This window comes from Siphateles boraxobius, unplaced genomic scaffold (genome assembly GCF_051911475.1).
Source record: "Siphateles boraxobius isolate OS27281-9 unplaced genomic scaffold, OSU_SipBor_1 19, whole genome shotgun sequence".
Taxonomy (NCBI): domain Eukaryota; kingdom Metazoa; phylum Chordata; class Actinopteri; order Cypriniformes; family Leuciscidae; genus Siphateles; species Siphateles boraxobius.
Genome location: NW_027508799.1, coordinates 19,384,656 through 19,403,883, shown reverse-complemented (window position 1 = coordinate 19,403,883; position 19,228 = coordinate 19,384,656). Strand labels below are relative to the sequence as shown.

Here is a 19,228-nt window from a genome sequence, read left to right as displayed (position 1 = left end):
AAGTCCATACTTTGTCTTGGCCATAAAAGAGCTCCTCTGCACGGGGCAAAGTTTACTCCTTTCCCAGTTGACCCGAAGGCCCAGACGAGCTAGGTGCCGGAGCACTGGGTCCCTGTATTCTCAAACATGGTCTCAGGAGTGAGCTTCAGACAGCCAGTCACAGAGATAGTTCAGGATGCGAACCCCGTGTTCCCATGGAGGAACAAGGGCTGCCTCAACAACCTTGTGAAGGCGCGAGGAGACAGGGCTGACCCGAATGGGAGAAAAGCGTACTGATATGCGCGCGCCCTGACAGCAAACCGTAGGTATGGTCTGAGTCGAAGGAGAACGGAGACATAAAAGTAGGTGTCCTTCAGGTTCGATCGCTGCAAACCAATCCTGTGGCCGAACACATCAGAAATGCGTTTTGCCAGGAGCATCTTGAACGGCAGCCTGTGAAGGGAGCGGTTCAGATGCGTAGGTCCAGGATTGGCTGTAACCCACCAGACTTCTCCGGGACAATGAGGTAGGGGCTGTAAACCCGGACCTCATTTCGGCTGGAGGGACAGTCTCAATCGCACCCTTTGCCAGTAGGGTAGCAACCTCCGCTCTCATGATAGGGGCATAGCCATCGACCAAAGTGGAGCGGACTCCCCTGAAGCGGGGAGGAGACCGTGCGAACTGAATCGCATAGCCGAGCCGATGGTCCGTGCGACCCAGCGGAGCAGATAGGGAAGCTCTAGGCAGGCTCCCAACTGTGCCAGCGGCGTCAAGACATCACAGACGTCCCCCCGGTGGTGCAGCGAAGCGGAATGACCGGCCCAGACGTGGACGGCATAGCGGCCCGGTGTGGGGCAAGGTCATAACCGCACCCTGACAGAGGAGGGCCAGGGAAGGACCAGCGTTCCACGGGGGCCTGCTCTGTCAGGGGTCTGGCGACAGAGGGGGACAGGGGCGAAGCGGTCCGTGGACGGCACACCGTGTCAACTGCCTCTGGGACAGAGGGGGACGAGGAGAGCACGGATTGTGGGCGGCGCTCTGTGTCGTCCGAGAACTCTGTATGCTCAGAGACGAGAGAGAGTCAGCTCTTTCTGAATAAGGATTCTTCCCCAGCCCTCTACCGGGGAAAGGAGTGGCCCTGCTACCAACTCCTGGAAAGAACTGAGTCTCATCTCAGAGCAGCCCATCTCAAAAGTGAGGGCTGTGGCATCCCCCCTACGGTCTTCCAGAGCCAGGCCCGGGTGAACGGACGGGGTTGGAACCGTGGGAGGGCGCCTTCGGCGGTGGGCAGACTGAGGGATCTGAGCGGACGGCGGGGCCGTCGGGCAGAATAACCTCAATTGCTCACGGGCGGTTGAGAACTGTTGGGCAGAAGCACTCAACCGCACCGCCGAAGAGGCCGACCTGGGAGATGGGGGTGTCGAGCAGACGGGTCCGCCCGACATCGTGCACATCAGACCGGTCAGCCCCAGACTGGTGAACATCACCTGACTCGAGAGCGTACGGCCACTTTCGTCGCTCGGAGAGCAAGGTCAGTGGCGGTGCGCAGCTCAATGAAGAGCCTCGGGTCAGTCCCGCCCTCCTGCATGTCCATGAGCATCTGGGTCAGGTAGACCAGCAGAACGGTCATAGGATGCAGTGAGGCGGCTGCCTGTCCTATGGCACTATAGGATTTCGCCACAGATTAGTGTAGACGAAAAGAACTACAGGCTTTGGACTGGTGCTTAGGATTGCGCCTGGAACAACAGAGCGTACAACCAGGGGGACCCAGGTGTACCCATGGGCAGCGGCCCCTAAGGGGAGGAAAGGCGGATGAGACCAACGAGAGGACCCGTGATCTCATCATAAACGTCCGGGAGGAAAGATATTGGGGTTTGCTTTGGACGCGGGTCGGCGGCCTCCCCCAAAAACCAATCGTCCCGGGAAAGCATGGCCACCATCTCCGGATCAGACTCAGGCACAGCCGTATGCACACCAGAAGGTGGCAGCTGTGACGAGTCATCATTTCCAAAAGAATCAAGCCCACCTAGTGATGCTGCTACAGACACAGCATCATCCTCTGTAGCTTCAGATGAAAACACACGGGCCACCCGAGGGTAGACTCGTGGAATCATCAGTTCGCTAGCGGGCACCGTCATTAAAGAGGGGGGGCTGGGGCGTGGGCACAGAGTCGGCGGCTTGTTCCAGACCAACACCCTCAGGTCACCCTGGCCACCAGCCGAAGATCGGGTGGTGGATGAGGGGACTCTCAATCTTGCGAGTTTACCGAGTCTCAACCTATATACGACGCAATGATCACGTTCCCAGAGAGAACATGAGTCATCCACGAGCGCTGTTCAAGCATGATCAAAGCCCAAACATTCTAGACAGTGCTCGTGCCCATCAGAGTCCGATACCAGTCCGCTGCAACCAGAAATGCACGGGCCAGCCGTCTTTAAAAAGACGTGCCGCGTGCGAGCTCTTTTATGAGAGGAGAAAAAAACTCTGCGATGTTGAAGTGCACAGGGAGACACACACACACTGGCAGATCACTGCAAAGATCAGCAGGCACTGTGAGCTTGCTGCCGATCGCCGTCACACCAACATCGGAGAGAGAAGCTTGTCTCGTAGAGCGAAGTCAGAGAAGTCAGGCTGTGGAGTGAAGAAATAGTCTTGGCTCCGAAGCGAAAACATATCTGCATGTTGCCGGCGTCCTCCTTTTATACCCACGAGGTAAGGTTGAGATACGCTATGCAAATTCCGCAGACCCATGGCATTTCTTTGCCATTGGCTCGTTTTGTAATACTCGAAGTCGATAGGTGTTCTAAGCGAAACCCCATTCGTCGTCATCCGACGTAACTCGGAGTGACAACGAAAGGGAACTGAAAATCACTGACAGTTCTAAGAACATTTTAAAATGGATTTGATTTAAACTTTGATTTTAAAATTATCATCTTCAATTTTTGTATTAGTGATTGATTTTGTAATCCTATTTGCCATACTGCAATATCACATGGCATATAAATACACTGCCCTTTCAAAAGCATTCAGATCTTAATAAAGTCTAATTTTGAGACTGAATGATGCAACGATCAGTCAGTGTTTTTCTGTGATGCGCACCCTCATGCTTTGTAGAAAGTTCATGATCCAAAACACAGGGCCAAATTAACACTGCAGTGGCTCATAAACAATTAGATGAATGTTGCATTGACGCAGTCAAAGACTTGATCCTAATCCAACTGGCCTGGCACAGTTTTAAAACTGCATTGCATAAGTGCCATCCAACTACTGTAACTCAGGCTATACCTGGAGTGAATCTGCCTAGAAAAATGGGCTCTAACAAAAAATAAATAAAATGTGTTTCAAATAAAAGCATAATTCAGCTTATTAGTTAAAACAAATTGTGCATTTGTAATTGGTTAGTTGGCTAATTGGTTAGCCAAACATGCTTTTCAAACAATTTTTTTGTTGCATCCCAATTTACATACTATTCATAAGACTAGAACAGGCAATTGTTCTATAAATTAGTCTTACTACACACTCAAAAGTATAAATTTCCCCATCTGAAGTGCATACTTTTAGTGCATAGTATAAGTATGTGGATTGGGATGTACCCTCTGTCTGCCCTAACTGAAAAATGTGCTAAGTGACCTTTGGCCTTAAGTAAAATATTATTTTACATTTAGAGTAAATTAGATCATCGGTCTGTTGTATTTTCTTCCGTAAACCCAAATATGAAATAAACTACAGCGTTCTTCTTAATCGCATTATGAGCAAGTGTGGTAGCACCTGTCAGTGGGGAATGTTGACTTAGACATGTGTCCATAGCTCTAAGAATGATTCATGTTTTCAGAGCTCAGGGGTCAGGACAGGCGGACACAAAACACCACACAATCCTCCCGAGAGGGGGAACGTGTGTCTGTTTATCCATGGGGTGGGAAGGTCTTGTGAACGTTTCCCACTGTGCTGTCTTTTACTTCACCATATTAGAAATCCTTTTAGAAAGACAGAATATATGAAAGTCAGATTCAACAATAAATAGTTTGAAGTTAATCACTGCTTAAACCTAACTCACTCAAACCTAAACCTGAACTAAAGCTTTTTTTGCACTACCGTTCAAAAATTTGGGGTTAGTAAGATTAAAAAAAAAGAAGAAGAAATTAACACGTTTATTCGGCAAAGACACAATAAATTGGTCAAAAGTGACAGTAAACTACATATCTAATGTTACAAATGATTTCTATTTCAAATGCTGTTCTTTTCAACTTCCTATTCATCAAATCACTCACCAATCATGGTTTCCGCAAAACTATTGACATTAATAATAATAAAAGTTTCTTGAGCAGCAAATCAGCATATTAGAATGACTTTTGAAGGATCATGTGACACTGAAGACTGGAGTCATGATGCTGAAAATTCAGCTTTGATCACTGGAATAAATTTATATTTTATAATATATAAAAAAATAAAATAAATGATGTTTATTATAACCTTGGTTTGAATGGGCCTTTAGAATTTAACATCTGGGAAATATTTTGTACAGCACACCAGCTACGAAAGAATAAGTTATGAGCAACACATCATTTTTAAGTTATAACAAACCTAAAACAGAAGCTGAAATAAACTGAAATTAAAGGCTCACCCACCAACGCAATTTTCTGAAAGGAAAATCTTTCTGAAAGTCTTTAGTCTGCTGAATAGGGTGAAATGGGATTTTAAGATTCCTGTCTGAGTTTACAGAAGCAGCATGTTTCTAATTAGTCTCCTGAAACCTAACCAGAAGTGGGATTTCTCTCCTTTTCGGGGCATTTTATTTAATACTTATTTCTTCACATCTGCTTCCTCCTATGTTTCTTCTGCAACGTCACGTCTTCGTTCCTGTCTAGTTCTCATGCTCACAGCACGTTGCAATCTCACGCTGATGAGCTCTTTGAGCTGTAATAACGCCACTCTTATCTTACTGAGATGCTATCCATGGTGCTTTGAAGCCTGGTTGATGTAATCTGTTGCCCTCCACACCTCCTCTTTATTAAACCCACGTTAGAATGACGGGTTTGACAAGGCCCTCTCCACTAATATAATCCCATAATAGTCTGGTGAGACATGCTGTCTACTTTCAATGCTCTTCAGAAAGCCTGGGGTGACAAACTTCACGTCGTCTTGGGTGCTGGTCGCTTTATAATCGGAATCTCTTTTAAATTCCTGAATTTAAATTGAATTTGAAATGTAAAATTGTAAACAGAATTTTAAGTAGAAACATGAATTTCAAAAGGAACATAAAATTGAATTATTTAAAAAAATATTAAATTGATCTTTGAAATATCACCAATAGAACTAGTGTATGTATGTGTGTGTGTGTCTATATATATATATATATATATATATATAGATAGATGCAAATTTAGCTCTTAATATTTATCACAATTTTGTGGAAATTTTGTGGTGCTGTTAGTTAAAATTAATATGAATTTGATTGCTGTTTTGACAGTACTCAACTAAAGAAATGTTTAATAATTTGCGATTCATTAAAATACATGTTTTAGGGATGCACGATATATCGGCCACCATATCGATATCAGCTAGTTATGTTCTTTTTTTTTGTTTTCGTTATCGGTCTAATAAGAAAATTTGCCCAATATATTAATGCCGATTAATAATTTGAATTGGTTGAAATATGTTTGGAATCACTTCAAAATACAGTTAAGTGGTCAGGCTCTCATAAATTATATAAAAATTTAGATTTAGATTTATTGGCCAATATATCGGTTATCGGCTTTCAAATATGAAGAATTATCGGTATTGGTCCAAATTTTCATATAGGTGCATCCCTAATATATTTTTCAATATATTTTAGAACGTTTTTATTACACATTTTTAAATTCCTAATTTTGCCCGATCCTTTTTTGGATGTGCTGGTTTGAATAGGAAGCAGGGGATGGAGATTTTTGTCATGAGATCCACTAAGGAAGGTGGGAATTGCGCTGGTTTTGTCTTCATAGGCTTTTCTTTATGTTAGGATAAAAAGCAGAAACATGAAAGGAAAATGTCTGTGGAGAAGATAAATGTGACTTTGATTGGAACTGGAGGAAGTTATCTGAACATTGAAGAGAAAAACAAGGAGGGGTAGCTTTAGAAGAGTGTTAAATAAGAATAAAGACGAGGAGGAGGGTATCAATGTGGCCTCCGTTTCTCTATACATTAGTGTATGACTAATGAGAAACAACAATGAATATTCATGAGGTCACTCTTCATTGGAGAGACTTCGATGGTATAGTGAAGGGCCCTGCATCTCTGTAGAAGTATGTAAGAGTGTATGTGTTTTTGAATAAGATCAGCAGTCCAAGTAAACACCACAACCTCACTCACACTAATGCAAAAGAACATGTTTGTGTTTGCATTACAGAATTACAGAAAACCACGTCCTTTGAGCACTACACTTTGTCTGAGAAGGCCATGGACTACAGGATCCTTTTCATGGATGAGGATCAGGACCGTATGTACGTTGGCTGCAAGGACCATGTACTCTCGATGGACATTAATAACATCAGCCAGACCACGCTGAAGGTGAGAGAGCAGTCAACACTCCTCTATATCAACATGAAATGCAGCAGAACACTTCTGCAGCTGTTGAAACCAATGGTGACCACATTTCTTCTTTCACATCTCATTTGACAAAATGGGAGAGATGCAGTTTGTTTAAACACAGAGACAGCTGAAACACAACTGGCACAAAGCATGGAAGTTTATCTTTCCTCTTCCAACTAAGGCTGGCAAAACTTCAGATTCAATGCATTCTTCTGGTCTATGCTGCAGGGCTCAACCCGAAACACACGAGTTCGCCAGTAAAAAGCCTTAAGCCTGTTTTCTTTTAGAGCTTGTGATTGCTAAATAACTCCTAGGCTTTAAATGTGATATTTATAGTAACTTGCTTGTTTCCATGAAACACAAAAAAGAGAAAATTTGCAGAATGTCCAGGCTGCTTTTGTCTATACAATGAAAGGTGACTAGGACTGTTGATGAAAAAAAAAAATATTAGGAAATGTGCCATATAAGCATTTTATATAGTTCATCGTCTATATTTGAAGTCTTCTGAAACTATATATAATTCTTTGATGAATATAAAGTTCAAAAGTACTGCATTTATTTGAAATCGAATTTTTATAACATTGTAAAAGACACTTTTGATCAACTTAATCCATCCTTGCTGAATAAACATTAATTTCTTTAAAAAAAACTGACCAACCTCAAATCTTTGAATGGTAGTGTGAACTTTTTTTTGCTGAAGATCTGAAAACCCTCCACCACAGCTCCCAAATCTTATTTGCATACGTTCAGATGACGTGTCATGCCAGGTTTGATGTAAATTTTTAATTACAAAATGGCGACTATTGATTGAATATGAACAATAACACTTGTCTAGTAGTCACGTGCATAATAACGAAAATCTGTCAGTCATAAACACTACACTGTCATATTTAAAGTTCTTTCATCAATATTACAAATCTCACATTGCTCTCCTCTTATTTTTTCTCTGTCAGATCTTCTGGCCGGCATCCACCAGTAAAGTCGAGGAGTGTCAGATGGCTGGCAAAGACCCCACAGTAAGAACATTGACACTTTTAAACTCCTAGCATGTTATGGTTGGCCACCTTTTTATGCCTCTTTTTTCACACACAGCAGCAGCATTCTTGATTAAAATCCCATTTTTCTGTTGCTTGGTGAAGTGATCGTCCAGTGAGCTGTTTTCACAAGCATTATTCTCCCTACAATCACAGCAATTAATTAAACTGGTCCCAAATCAATAAAAAGAGTACCAAACACGAGTTGATTCTAAATCAGTGTTTAGACCTCAAATTTTAACTGTTATGGCTGGATAAGGAACAGATGCAAAATAAAGTTGTATTATGATCAGAAACATATGGTTCTTGCCCCAGTGCCCATGAGTAAAAGCTGTCTCTAAATGTTGTCTGTAGAGCAATGGGAGGTCACAATGTGTAATTAATTACGCGTGTTAGAATAAAGTTAAATGTAGGAATGGACTAATGTTCTCAGCTGGCCAAAGAAAAATACTGTACTTAACACATACATGTTAAGATGCAAATGATCATTTTAAACCTGTATTTTATGTACCAATGAAAAACACAGGTAAATGTGCACTGGTACTCAAATATGAAATTATTTTAAAGTATATTTTAATTGCATGTAACTGGAAAATTAGGGCAAATTTGGGTACCTGAATTTCAAAGAAAAGAATAAAGAAAGAGAAAGAAAAAAAGAAGCATGTTTTTAATGACTGTTTTGCATTCTGAAATTATTTTGACAACAAGCACAATATCCTTCCAATAGAGTTACAAACAGTACGGAAGCTTGTTTCCGCCATGTAAAAATAATAATAATAATAATAATAATAATAATAATAATAATAATAAAAGGTAGACTATACAAGACTTTTTGTGTTACTCAAACTTCATAACTCGCAATGAAAAAAGTCAGAATTCTGAGATATAAACGCCATTGATCTCTCACAATTCTGAGAAAAAAGGTCAGAATTGCGAGGTATAAACTCATAATTGCAAGTTATAAAGTCTGAATTGCGTGATATAAACTCGCAATTCTGAGAATTGAACACCACAAGGGAGATTTGTGAAATAAAAAGTCAGAATTACCTTTTTAAAAAAAAAAATGTTATTCTGTGGGAGAAACAAGTTTCCATTCTTGATAAATAAATAATAATAAAAAATCACCTGACAGGCACAATATTTTTTATAAATAAAATTCTACATAATTTAAAAGCATTACAAAGAATCTATATAAATAACATCATAATATTTATTAATTGCAGTACTGTGTTGTGCTTTTTTTCCACATTACAGTATTGTGGTAAATAATTGATGGGAAAAAGCACTTAATTTGTCATAAAAATAATGTCAGAATGCAAATAAATAAAATAAAAAATCTAAAATTATTCAAATTATTTCATCATTAAAATTTGATTTAATTTTTTTTTTATTGAATTATTTTGCTTTGCATTTTTGAGTGAAAATGCCACAGAAATGTCCTTGATACTTTTCATAAAATTCACCCAGACCTAGATAATTCGATTGCAGGAATACAGTGGTTTAATAACTTTAACTGTGGAGCTACAGAGCACATAGTCACATAGTGAAATATGCAGTTCAGTTTTCCTGCACTGCTTTTGACAAATATTTGTGTTTGAGCCCTTCCTAGAGTGTATTTCCTCTATCAATGAGTGTGCATGTTGAAACTAGGGTTTACACCACATATTTCCCCAAACGTTTTATTTGTATCTATGGATCTGTACTGTTTGCCCTTGTTAGGTTCCCTCCACTCACAGATACACCCCATCCGTCTCCCTTGATAGGATCATCAGCAGCGCGTGACCTCACATCATCCGAATCCATCGGCATCATTTGGGAAACACTGAGGCATTTCTTTAACAGAGCTGTAAATGATATTAAGATGTGTTTATAGAGCTTGCTCTTGTGAATTTTGCCTGATCTCTACGTGAACCGTAAGCTGTCAAGACTTCTTTTCAACCTTTGCGGAAGACAAAGTTTACAAGCCAGAAGAGGATAATGTTGATATGTGCCACAGAAAAAGAAGTAATGACAAACATGTGAAAGCGAGGAGTGGATGGTGGGGTGTGTGCTGTTGGAAGTGCAGTTATTTTCCTGGAGTTGCTCATGAAGTGTGTGTGCACATGCTAACCGAGAGCTCATGCAGCTGCTGTTTTGACACACTTCGCCAAGTTCCTAACTGCTCCCCTGGTACTTTTCTTTTCTCGACTCATCCCTCTCTCCCTCTTTTTCATGTGCATTTGATTTGGCAACACTTTAGTTTGGGTTTCCTGGATTCCTTGAATAGGCCTTGAATTCCTAACCTATATAAACTTTCACTTCCTGAATTATAGGTTTGGATCGATACAAGTCGTCTTAATTTTAATTGGCATTTTCAGTTTCCAAAATGAGAGTCAGCTTTCTTGTAGCATCAGCGTTAAATGAGTTTAAAATTAGATTGTAAAATAAGATTGTAGTATAACTTTTAGGATCAAAAGCAATCTCTGTTTCTTTTGTTCTCCTCAGCATGGATGTGGAAACTTCTTACGAGTGATCCAGCCTTATAACAGGACGCATTTGTTCATCTGTGGCAGTGGAGCCTTTAGCCCAGTGTGTGGATATGTTAACCGTGGCAGGCGCCCTGAGGTCAGTTTACACTCACTAATGTAAAGCAGTCAGACGGTCTGATTCAGTTCACCTTAATTTTACTACATTTGCTTCAGATTTCCAAAATGTTCCAAAATGCTGCATAATTTCCTGGTAAAAATGTGTTTCTCTAATCTGCCACTGAGTGGCAAGGTCATACATCATCACTTCTTTGATATGACATCCTCCATGATAATTTAGATCGGAATGGGAATTAGGGTAGTTAGAGGTCAATAAAAGAGAGAAGAGACCAGATGAGATGAGACATGCCAATCAAAAGGAGAGCAATAAAATGAATTGTAATGAGATTAAACAAGAGAAGAGATGAGACCAGATGACAAAACGAGAAGAGACAAGAGACAAAATTAGACGAGGTGAGATGTGACTAAACAAGACAAGAGACGAGAAAAGAGGAGGTGAGATGAGACTAAAGACAAGAGATGAGACTAAAGACAAGAGACGAGAGAAGATGTGATGAGATGAGACGAGACTAGACGAAACAAGACAAGAGAACAGATAAGATGAGGAGAGATGAGACTAAAGACAAGAGACTAGAAAAGATGTGATGAGATGAGACGAGACTAGACGAAACAAGACAAGGGGACAGATAAGATGAGGTGAGATGAGACTAAAGACAAGAGACTAGAAAAGATGTGATGAGATGAGACGAGACTAGACGAAACAAGACAAAAGAACAGATAAGATGAGGTGAGATGAGACTAAAGACAAGAGACTAGAAAAGATGTGTTGAGATGAGACGAGACTAGACGAAACAAGACAAGAGAACAGATAAGATGAGGTGAGATGAAACTAAAGACAAGAGACTAGAAAAGATGTGATGAGTTGAGAAGAGACTAGACGAAACAAGACAAGAGAAAAGATAAGATGAGGTGAGAGGAGACTAAAGACAAGAGACTAGAAAAGATGTGATGAGATGAGACGAGACTAGACGAAACAAGACAAGAGAACAGATAAGATGAGGTGAGATGAGACTAAAGACGAGAGACTAGAAAAGATGTGATGAGATGAGACGAGACTAGATGAAACAAGACAAAATAACAGATAAGATGAGGTGAGATGAGACAAAAGACAAGAGACTAGAAAAGATGTGATGAGATGAGACGAGACTAGACGAAACAAGACAAGAGAACAGATAAGATGAGGAGAGATGAGACTAAAGACAAGAGACTAGAAAAGATGTGATGAGATGAGACGAGACTAGACGAAACAAGACAAAAGAACAGATAAGATGAGGTGAGATGAGACTAAAGACAAGAGACTAGAAAAGATGTGATGAGATGAGACGAGACTAGACGAAACAAGACAAGAGAACAGATAAGATGAGGTGAGATGAGACTAAAGACAAGAGACTAGAAAAGATGTGATGAGATGAGACGAGACTAGATGAAACAAGATAAGAGAACAGATAAGATGAGGTGAGATGAGACAAAAGACAAGAGAATAGAAAAGATGTGATGAGATGAGTCGAGACTAGACGAAACAAGAAAAGAGAACAGATAAGACGAGGTGAGATGAGACAAGACTTGTCGAAACAAGACAGGAGATGAAAAAAGACAAGGTGAGATGAGACGAGACGAGACTAAAGACAAGAGACTAGAAAAGATGTGATGAGATGAGACGAGACTAGACGAAACAAGACAAGAGAACAGATAAGATGAGGTGAGATGAGACTAAAGACGAGAGACTAGAAAAGATGTGATGAGATGAGACGAGACTAGACGAAACAAGACAAAAGAACAGATAAGATGAGGTGAGATGAGACAAAAGACAAGAGACTAGAAAAGATGTGATGAGATGAGACGAGACTAGACGAAACAAGACAAGAGAACAGATAAGATGAGGAGAGATGAGACTAAAGACAAGAGACTAGAAAAGATGTGATGAGATGAGACGAGACTAGACGAAACAAGACAAAAGAACAGATAAGATGAGGTGAGATGAGACTAAAGACAAGAGACTAGAAAAGATGTGATGAGATGAGACAAGACTAGACGAAACAAGACAAGAGAACAGATAAGATGAGGTGAGATGAGACTAAAGAGAAGAGACTAGAAAAGATGTGATGAGATGAGACGAGACTAGACGAAACAAGATAAGAGAACAGATAAGATGAGGTGAGATGAGACAAAAGACAAGAGAATAGAAAAGATGTGATGAGATGAGTCGAGACTAGACGAAACAAGATAAGAGAACAGATAAGATGAGGTGAGATGAGACAAAAGACAAGAGAATAGAAAAGATGTGATGAGATGAGTCGAGACTAGACGAAACAAGATAAGAGAACAGATAAGACGAGGTGAGATGAGAAAAGGCTTGTCGAAACAAGACAGGAGATGAAAAAAGACAAGGTGAGATGAGACGAGACTAAAGACAAGAGACTAGAAAAGATGTGATGAGATGAGACGAGACTAGACGAAACAAGACAAGAGAACAGATAAGATGAGGTGAGATGAGACTAAAGACGAGAGACTAGAAAAGATGTGATGAGATGAGACGAGACTAGACGAAACAAGACAAAAGAACAGATAAGATGAGGTGAGATGAGACAAAAGACAAGAGACTAGAAAAGATGTGATGAGATGAGACGAGACTAGACGAAACAAGACAAGAGAACAGATAAGATGAGGAGAGATGAGACTAAAGACAAGAGACTAGAAAAGATGTGATGAGATGAGACGAGACTAGACGAAACAAAACAAAAGAACAGATAAGATGAGGTGAGATGAGACTAAAGACAAGAGACTAGAAAAGATGTGATGAGATGAGACAAGACTAGACGAAACAAGACAAGAGAACAGATAAGATGAGGTGAGTGGAGATTAAAGAGAAGAGACTAGAAAAGATGTGATGAGATGAGACGAGACTAGACGAAACAAGATAAGAGAACAGATAAGATGAGGTGAGATGAGACAAAAGACAAGAGAATAGAAAAGATGTGATGAGATGAGTCGAGACTAGACGAAACAAGATAAGAGAACAGATAAGACGAGGTGAGATGAGACAAGACTTGTCGAAACAAGACAGGAGATGAAAAAAGACAAGGTGAGATGAGACGAGACGAGACTAAAGACAAGAGACTAGAAAAGATGCGATGAGATGAGACGAGACTAGACGAAACAAGATAAGAGAACAGATAAGACGAGGTGAGATGAGACAAGACTTGTCGAAACAAGACAGGAGATGAAAAAAGACAATGTGAGATGAGACGAGACGAAACAAGACAAAAGAGGAGATGAGATAAGATGAGATGAGACGAAACAAGACAAGAGATGAGATAAGGCGAGGTGAGATGAGACAAGACGAAACAAGATAAGAGAACAGATAAGACGAGGTGAGATGAGACAAGACTTGTCGAAACAAGACAGGAGATGAAAAAAGACAAGGTGAGATGGGACGAGACGAGACTAAAGACAAGAGACTAGAAAAGATGTGATGAGATGAGACGAGACTAGACGAAACAAGATAAGAGAACAGATAAGACGAGGTGAGATGAGACAAGACTTGTCGAAACAAGACAGGAGATGAAAAAAGAAAAGGTGAGATGAGAAGAGATGAGACGAAACAAGACAAAAGAGGAGATGAGATGAGATGAGACGAAACAAGACAAGAGATGAGATAAGGCGAGGTGAGATGAGTCAAGACGAAACAAGACAAGAGACAAGATAAGATGAGGTGAGATGAGACTAGACAAGTCAAAACAAGACAAGAGATGAGATAAGACGAGACGAGTAGAAAAAAGACAGGAGATGAGAAAAGCCAATGTGAGATGAGACTAGACTACTCAAAACAAGAAAAAAAAAAGAGACAAGACAAGAGACTTGAAAAGGCGAGGTGAGCTGAGACGAGACTAGTCAAAACAAGAAAAAAACAAGAGACAAGACAAGAGACGAGAAAAGACGAGGTGAGATGAGACAAGACGAAACAAGAAAAATTAAGAACCAGATAAGATGGTTACAACTTTTTATTCAGCTGCAACATGTGAAACCATAGTTAGAGAAGGTTAGAGAAGAGATGAGACAAAATGAGATTAAAAGATAATAGAAGAGAAGAAATAAAAAAATGAATAGACAAGACAAGGCAAGATGAAACAAGACAAGAGATGAGGAGAGGCAAGATGAGATGACAAAAAGTAATAACCAGATAGGATGATATGAGAGGTGATAAGCAGTGACACGAGATGGAAATACACAATTAAAAATGAAAGGAGAATGCAACTAGATGAGAATTAATACAAGAAGAGAAAAGAAAAGAGACGAGACAAGAATAAAGCAATGAGACCAGATGAAATAAAAAAGAATAAGAAAAAAGTGAAGAGACCAACTGAGATGAAACCAGATGAGGTAAGATTAAATGAAATGAGAAGAGATGAGACAATATGAGATATGAGATAAGATGAGGCAAGACATGAGAAATCAAAGAGAGGAGATGGGGTTAGTTGAGATGAGATGAAAATATAAACATAGAACCAGATGAGATGAGACAAGAGAAGACAAGCCAGAACACGAGACTTGAATACATAAAATATTAAAGGTTAAAGGAGAAGACATGTGACAAGACTAAATTTAATGAGAAGAGAGATGCGAGACAAGGTTAAACAAAATGAGAAGAGGATACCAGATGAGACGAGACACAAATACTTAGAGAAAGAGAAAAAGAAAGGGGAAGGAAGGAGGGGTGAAGAGAAGAGACCAGATGAGATGAGATGAGGCAAGATCAAATGAATTAAGAAGTGAGATGAGATTTGATTAAACCAGAAGAGAAGATAAATAGATGAGAGTGAGACCAGATGAGATGACACAAAATTAAACTAGAATCCGAAGAGGTAAAAGGAGAAACAAAGGAAAAAAATGAAGAGAATAGACCAGGCGAGACCAGATGTGATTAAAGTTATTCCTGCCTGCCATCTGAGTTCAGCTTGTTTTCTATCATTCTTTTTATTGTTTGAAAAGCATTTTACTCTCTCAACCCTCCACCCGTGTCCAGTTCTCTTGGCTGGACGCCAGCTGGACTATTACAGGAGCAGTTAACTCCAGAACGGGGTGACCTGTGACCTTTAAAAGTGTGCAGTGTAGCTTTGTGTCATAACAATGATAGGGCCACCCTGGAGTCACCATGTGACTTGTTTTTTTTGCCTATAGTTGCGTGTAATGTAAAGAGGCAATACATTAGTTAATGAACACATGCGTCCTTGTGATAAATAAGAAGCTCTAGCACCAGCGGCTGTATGTCCTGACAGAGGCTCTCTACGTCTCTGGTTTCTCTCACTTCACATGAATGGCCAACATCCCGACACAAAAGGAGGGGATAAATTGGCCTGGCAGTCGGAAACCTGGAAGCATCTGGGCAAGTCTGTCCAACCAATCAGAAGAAAGGCAGCTCTCCAAAACCACTGCACAAATGCGTGCTAGGAAATTACTCCGAAATCTTTTTTTATAGATTGGCTGTAAAAACATTGAAATTGAAAGTTTAGTATGGATCTGATGATGGAAAATGAGATAAAATGATAGCAAGAGCATATGTCAGAGTCATTTATATTTATGAAGACTATAATCTGATTGTCAGCCTTAAGTCTGGTCAGCTTTGTAGCTTATTCTGGGAAAGAATTGCTGCTTAGGGTAAAACTGCTTGACAGACATATAACAGACTAACTATCATTTTTTTTACATGTTTATTAGGGTTACAAAAAAATATAGATTTCTGTTTTTTAATCAATCTCATTTTAAAGAACTGATATTGATTCTTAAAACCCAAGAATCAAACTTTACATCATACACCCATCCAATAAATCTCAATCATCTTTGTGCTTTCTGATATAAAATAATAGCATCTGTCAAATAATAGCATTTTGTTAAATATATTGATTATTGTATTTAGACTGTTCTTCAATTTTAAATGCATGTTTGATTAAATCTTCATGTTTTTATGACAGCCACCATTAAAAATGTTTATATATATATAAAAAAAAGAGTAAAAACATAATTATGTCATTAAAAATTTATTATTATAACGCTGTTATTATAAAAACGTCCTTATGTGTAATTTAAACGCAATTAGTCTACTAATCAGTTAATTTTATTATTTAATATTATAGTGATGTACCAACTGGGGTTTCCTGTATAGTTTACAGCATTAGTGTTATTTTTTATCTTTAGGCCCCAATGAATAGATTTTGAATCGAAATCGAATTGAATCGCAAGCTTGTGAATCAAATTATAATTGAATCGTGAAATTTGAGTCAACGCCCAGTCCTAATGTTTATACATGTGGCTTAATGGGCAGGTTTATCTGAAATAGTTGATACCATAATAACATTGTGATTGTGAAATTTGAAGAATATGAAGATTTTTTGTGTGTGTTTTTGGTGTCATTGGCAGGAGCAAGTGTTTCAAATCTCTTCCCGAGCAGAATCAGGGAAAGGGAGGTGCTCCTTCAACCCACAAGTCAACACCGTCTCGGTCATGCTCAGTGAGTGCTGGCGTCTTTTGTGTCTTTATCCACAGGTGCCATTTTGTCTTGCACACTTACTAAAATTCATTTTCTCTATGATCTCTTTGTTCATGACCCCATAGCATCCCCAAACACCCACATTTTGTGGTTGTCTGCTCCCCTTCCGATGTGACAACTTTGGGTCGCTCAGTGCCGCCCCCTTAATCCTTTGATCTGTAATTGGCTAGTTGGTGTTAGGTTGCTGTTGACACAGCTCTTGGGCTACATTACACACACACACACACACACACACACACACACACACACACACACACACACACACACACACACACACACACACACACACACACACACACACACACACACACATACACACACATACACACACACACGCACACACACACACACACGGCCATTAGAACAGCAATATAAACACACCAGTGCTAATTTATTATTACACTAAGTGTTACATTTAGTTTACACTATTATTTTTACATTTTATATATATTTTTAAAAGTTATATCAGTTTCCATTTTACACCTAAATCAGGGGTGTGACAAAATCTTGTGACAAAATGTCCAGCCCGATCTCACAGCAATTCATACGAATTTTACGAGGTGGCTAATTCGTACGAATTTATACGACCTCACTCGACCCCTAAACCTACCCATCACGTGGGTTTAGACAAATCGTACAAATTCGTACGAGTGAGGTCGTACCAATTCATATGAATTAGCCACTTTTTAATCACTCGTACAAATTCGTATGAATTGGTCGTGAGATAGTGTTGAAATATTGCACAATATTTATAGTTGACGTGAAAAGCAGTCTCGCGATATCAGCAGTACGGAGTTGAGTTTGTGGCAAAACCTTTTACAATGCTTGCATTATATTGTTTTATATTTTACTGTATTTTATCATTCATACACTGAAGTGACATTCATTACAAAACGGTTTGTTAAAACATTTCAAAATGCACCTGCATTGTTTTGCATTTTGTGTATTTCAGTCGAGTAAAAGACTATATTTCCAGTCATATATTTCGTCACTGAAGATTTCTTAAAAATAGTGTTTAAAATATTGTCTCATCTCATTCATGCGGACTCAACCTTGTGTATTGTCACACCTTTAGTTATTTTAGTTCATCAAGTTAAACTAACATCAAGTTTTATGGTTTTAATTTTATTTAACTATAATAACCCTGAAACAAATCTCTCCATTTAACTGCATGTGCCACATATACTCTCCTACGAAATCACACCCTCACGCCTAAGTATAATATGCTATTGGTTATCTTTAAGTCATCTGTATATGAGAGAAAGTTTTAAGTGGTTATTCCATTAAAAAGAACAGTTCCTAGCCGTCTAGACGGCATCAAAGACTGACGGTCCTTGACATGACAGCCTACAGCTTTCTCTGTCTGACGTCTGTCTGCAAATTTCCATCATACACTTGGCCCCTAGTTGTACATGTCAACCACGGGACCAAGCAAGATGGAGTGATGAAGTGATAGAGTAGTGGATTGATGAAAGGAAGGAGAGCTTTGGGGAATGGAGATTTGAGCAAGTCATTAGTAGAGCACACCGCAGAGAAATGTACAGCCACAATAAATCCCTATGTCTCATATTCAACAGAAAGATCCATTCAGCCAGTAACAGAAACCAGTTATATGCAGTAGGTTTACAAAATAAATGTGTTTTAAACATGGCTGTCAAAGGTAATGTGCATGCAATTAAATGTTTGTTATATACTGTATATTAGTGCTGACAAATCGATTCATCACATTTAATTGCATCTAACATATTTTTTTTTTAAATAATACATGTTTGTATATATATATTTATATTTATGTATGATGTAAACACACATTTATGTATGCATATATATATATATATACTGTATATACAAAGACACGCGCACACACACTATATATATATATATATATATATAAAATAATACTGTATATATACACACATTTGTTATGTCTAAAACTTTTATGTTAGATGCGATTAATCGCGGTTAATCGACTTGACAGCAGCACTAATTGTATATATGTGACCCTGGATGACAATATGGGTCATTTTTTTGAAATTGAGATTTATACATCACATGAAAGCTGCATAAATAAGCTTTCAATTGATGTGTGGTTTGTTAGGATATGGCAATATTTGGCCGAGATACAACTATTTGAAAATCTGGAATCTGAGGGTGAAACATTGAGAAAATCACCTTTAAAGTTGTCTATTTATGTTCGTGATTGTGCTGCATTCACTCACAAAAATAAATGTTTTATACATTTACGGTAGGAAATTTACAAAATATCTTCATGGAACATGATCTTTACTTGATATCCTAATGATTTTTGGCATAAAAGAAAAATTAATAATTTTGACCCATACAATGTATTGTTGGCTATTCCCACAAATATACCCGTGCTACTTAAGACTGGTTTTGTGATCCAGGGTCACACACACACACACATATATATATATATATAAATAAACATCTTTAAAGGTAATATTAAGTCCATAAAGTGTGGGGAAAATTGTATTATTAATTTTTTATTGAAGTGTCATCCA

The 19,228-nt window shown here is 39.1% G+C and overlaps 1 protein-coding gene and 1 long non-coding RNA gene across 2 annotated transcripts in view; both read left to right on the top strand.

Annotated features, from left to right (window-relative positions):
* Window positions 1-19,228, top strand: part of sema3c (sema domain, immunoglobulin domain (Ig), short basic domain, secreted, (semaphorin) 3C) — a 64,927-nt gene that overhangs the window by 27,721 nt on the left and 17,978 nt on the right. Inside the window, exons 3-6 of the mRNA XM_077234115.1 lie at window positions 6,362-6,522; window positions 7,497-7,559; window positions 10,062-10,181; window positions 16,577-16,667. Coding sequence (XP_077090230.1) covers window positions 6,362-6,522; window positions 7,497-7,559; window positions 10,062-10,181; window positions 16,577-16,667 — 435 coding nt within the window. The remainder of the gene's footprint in view (window positions 1-6,361; window positions 6,523-7,496; window positions 7,560-10,061; window positions 10,182-16,576; window positions 16,668-19,228) is intronic.
* LOC143741738 (uncharacterized) lies at window positions 13,531-13,910 on the top strand. The gene is made up of 3 exons (XR_013205214.1): window positions 13,531-13,585; window positions 13,781-13,827; window positions 13,875-13,910. It is a non-coding gene; the product is annotated as an uncharacterized LOC143741738 (long non-coding RNA).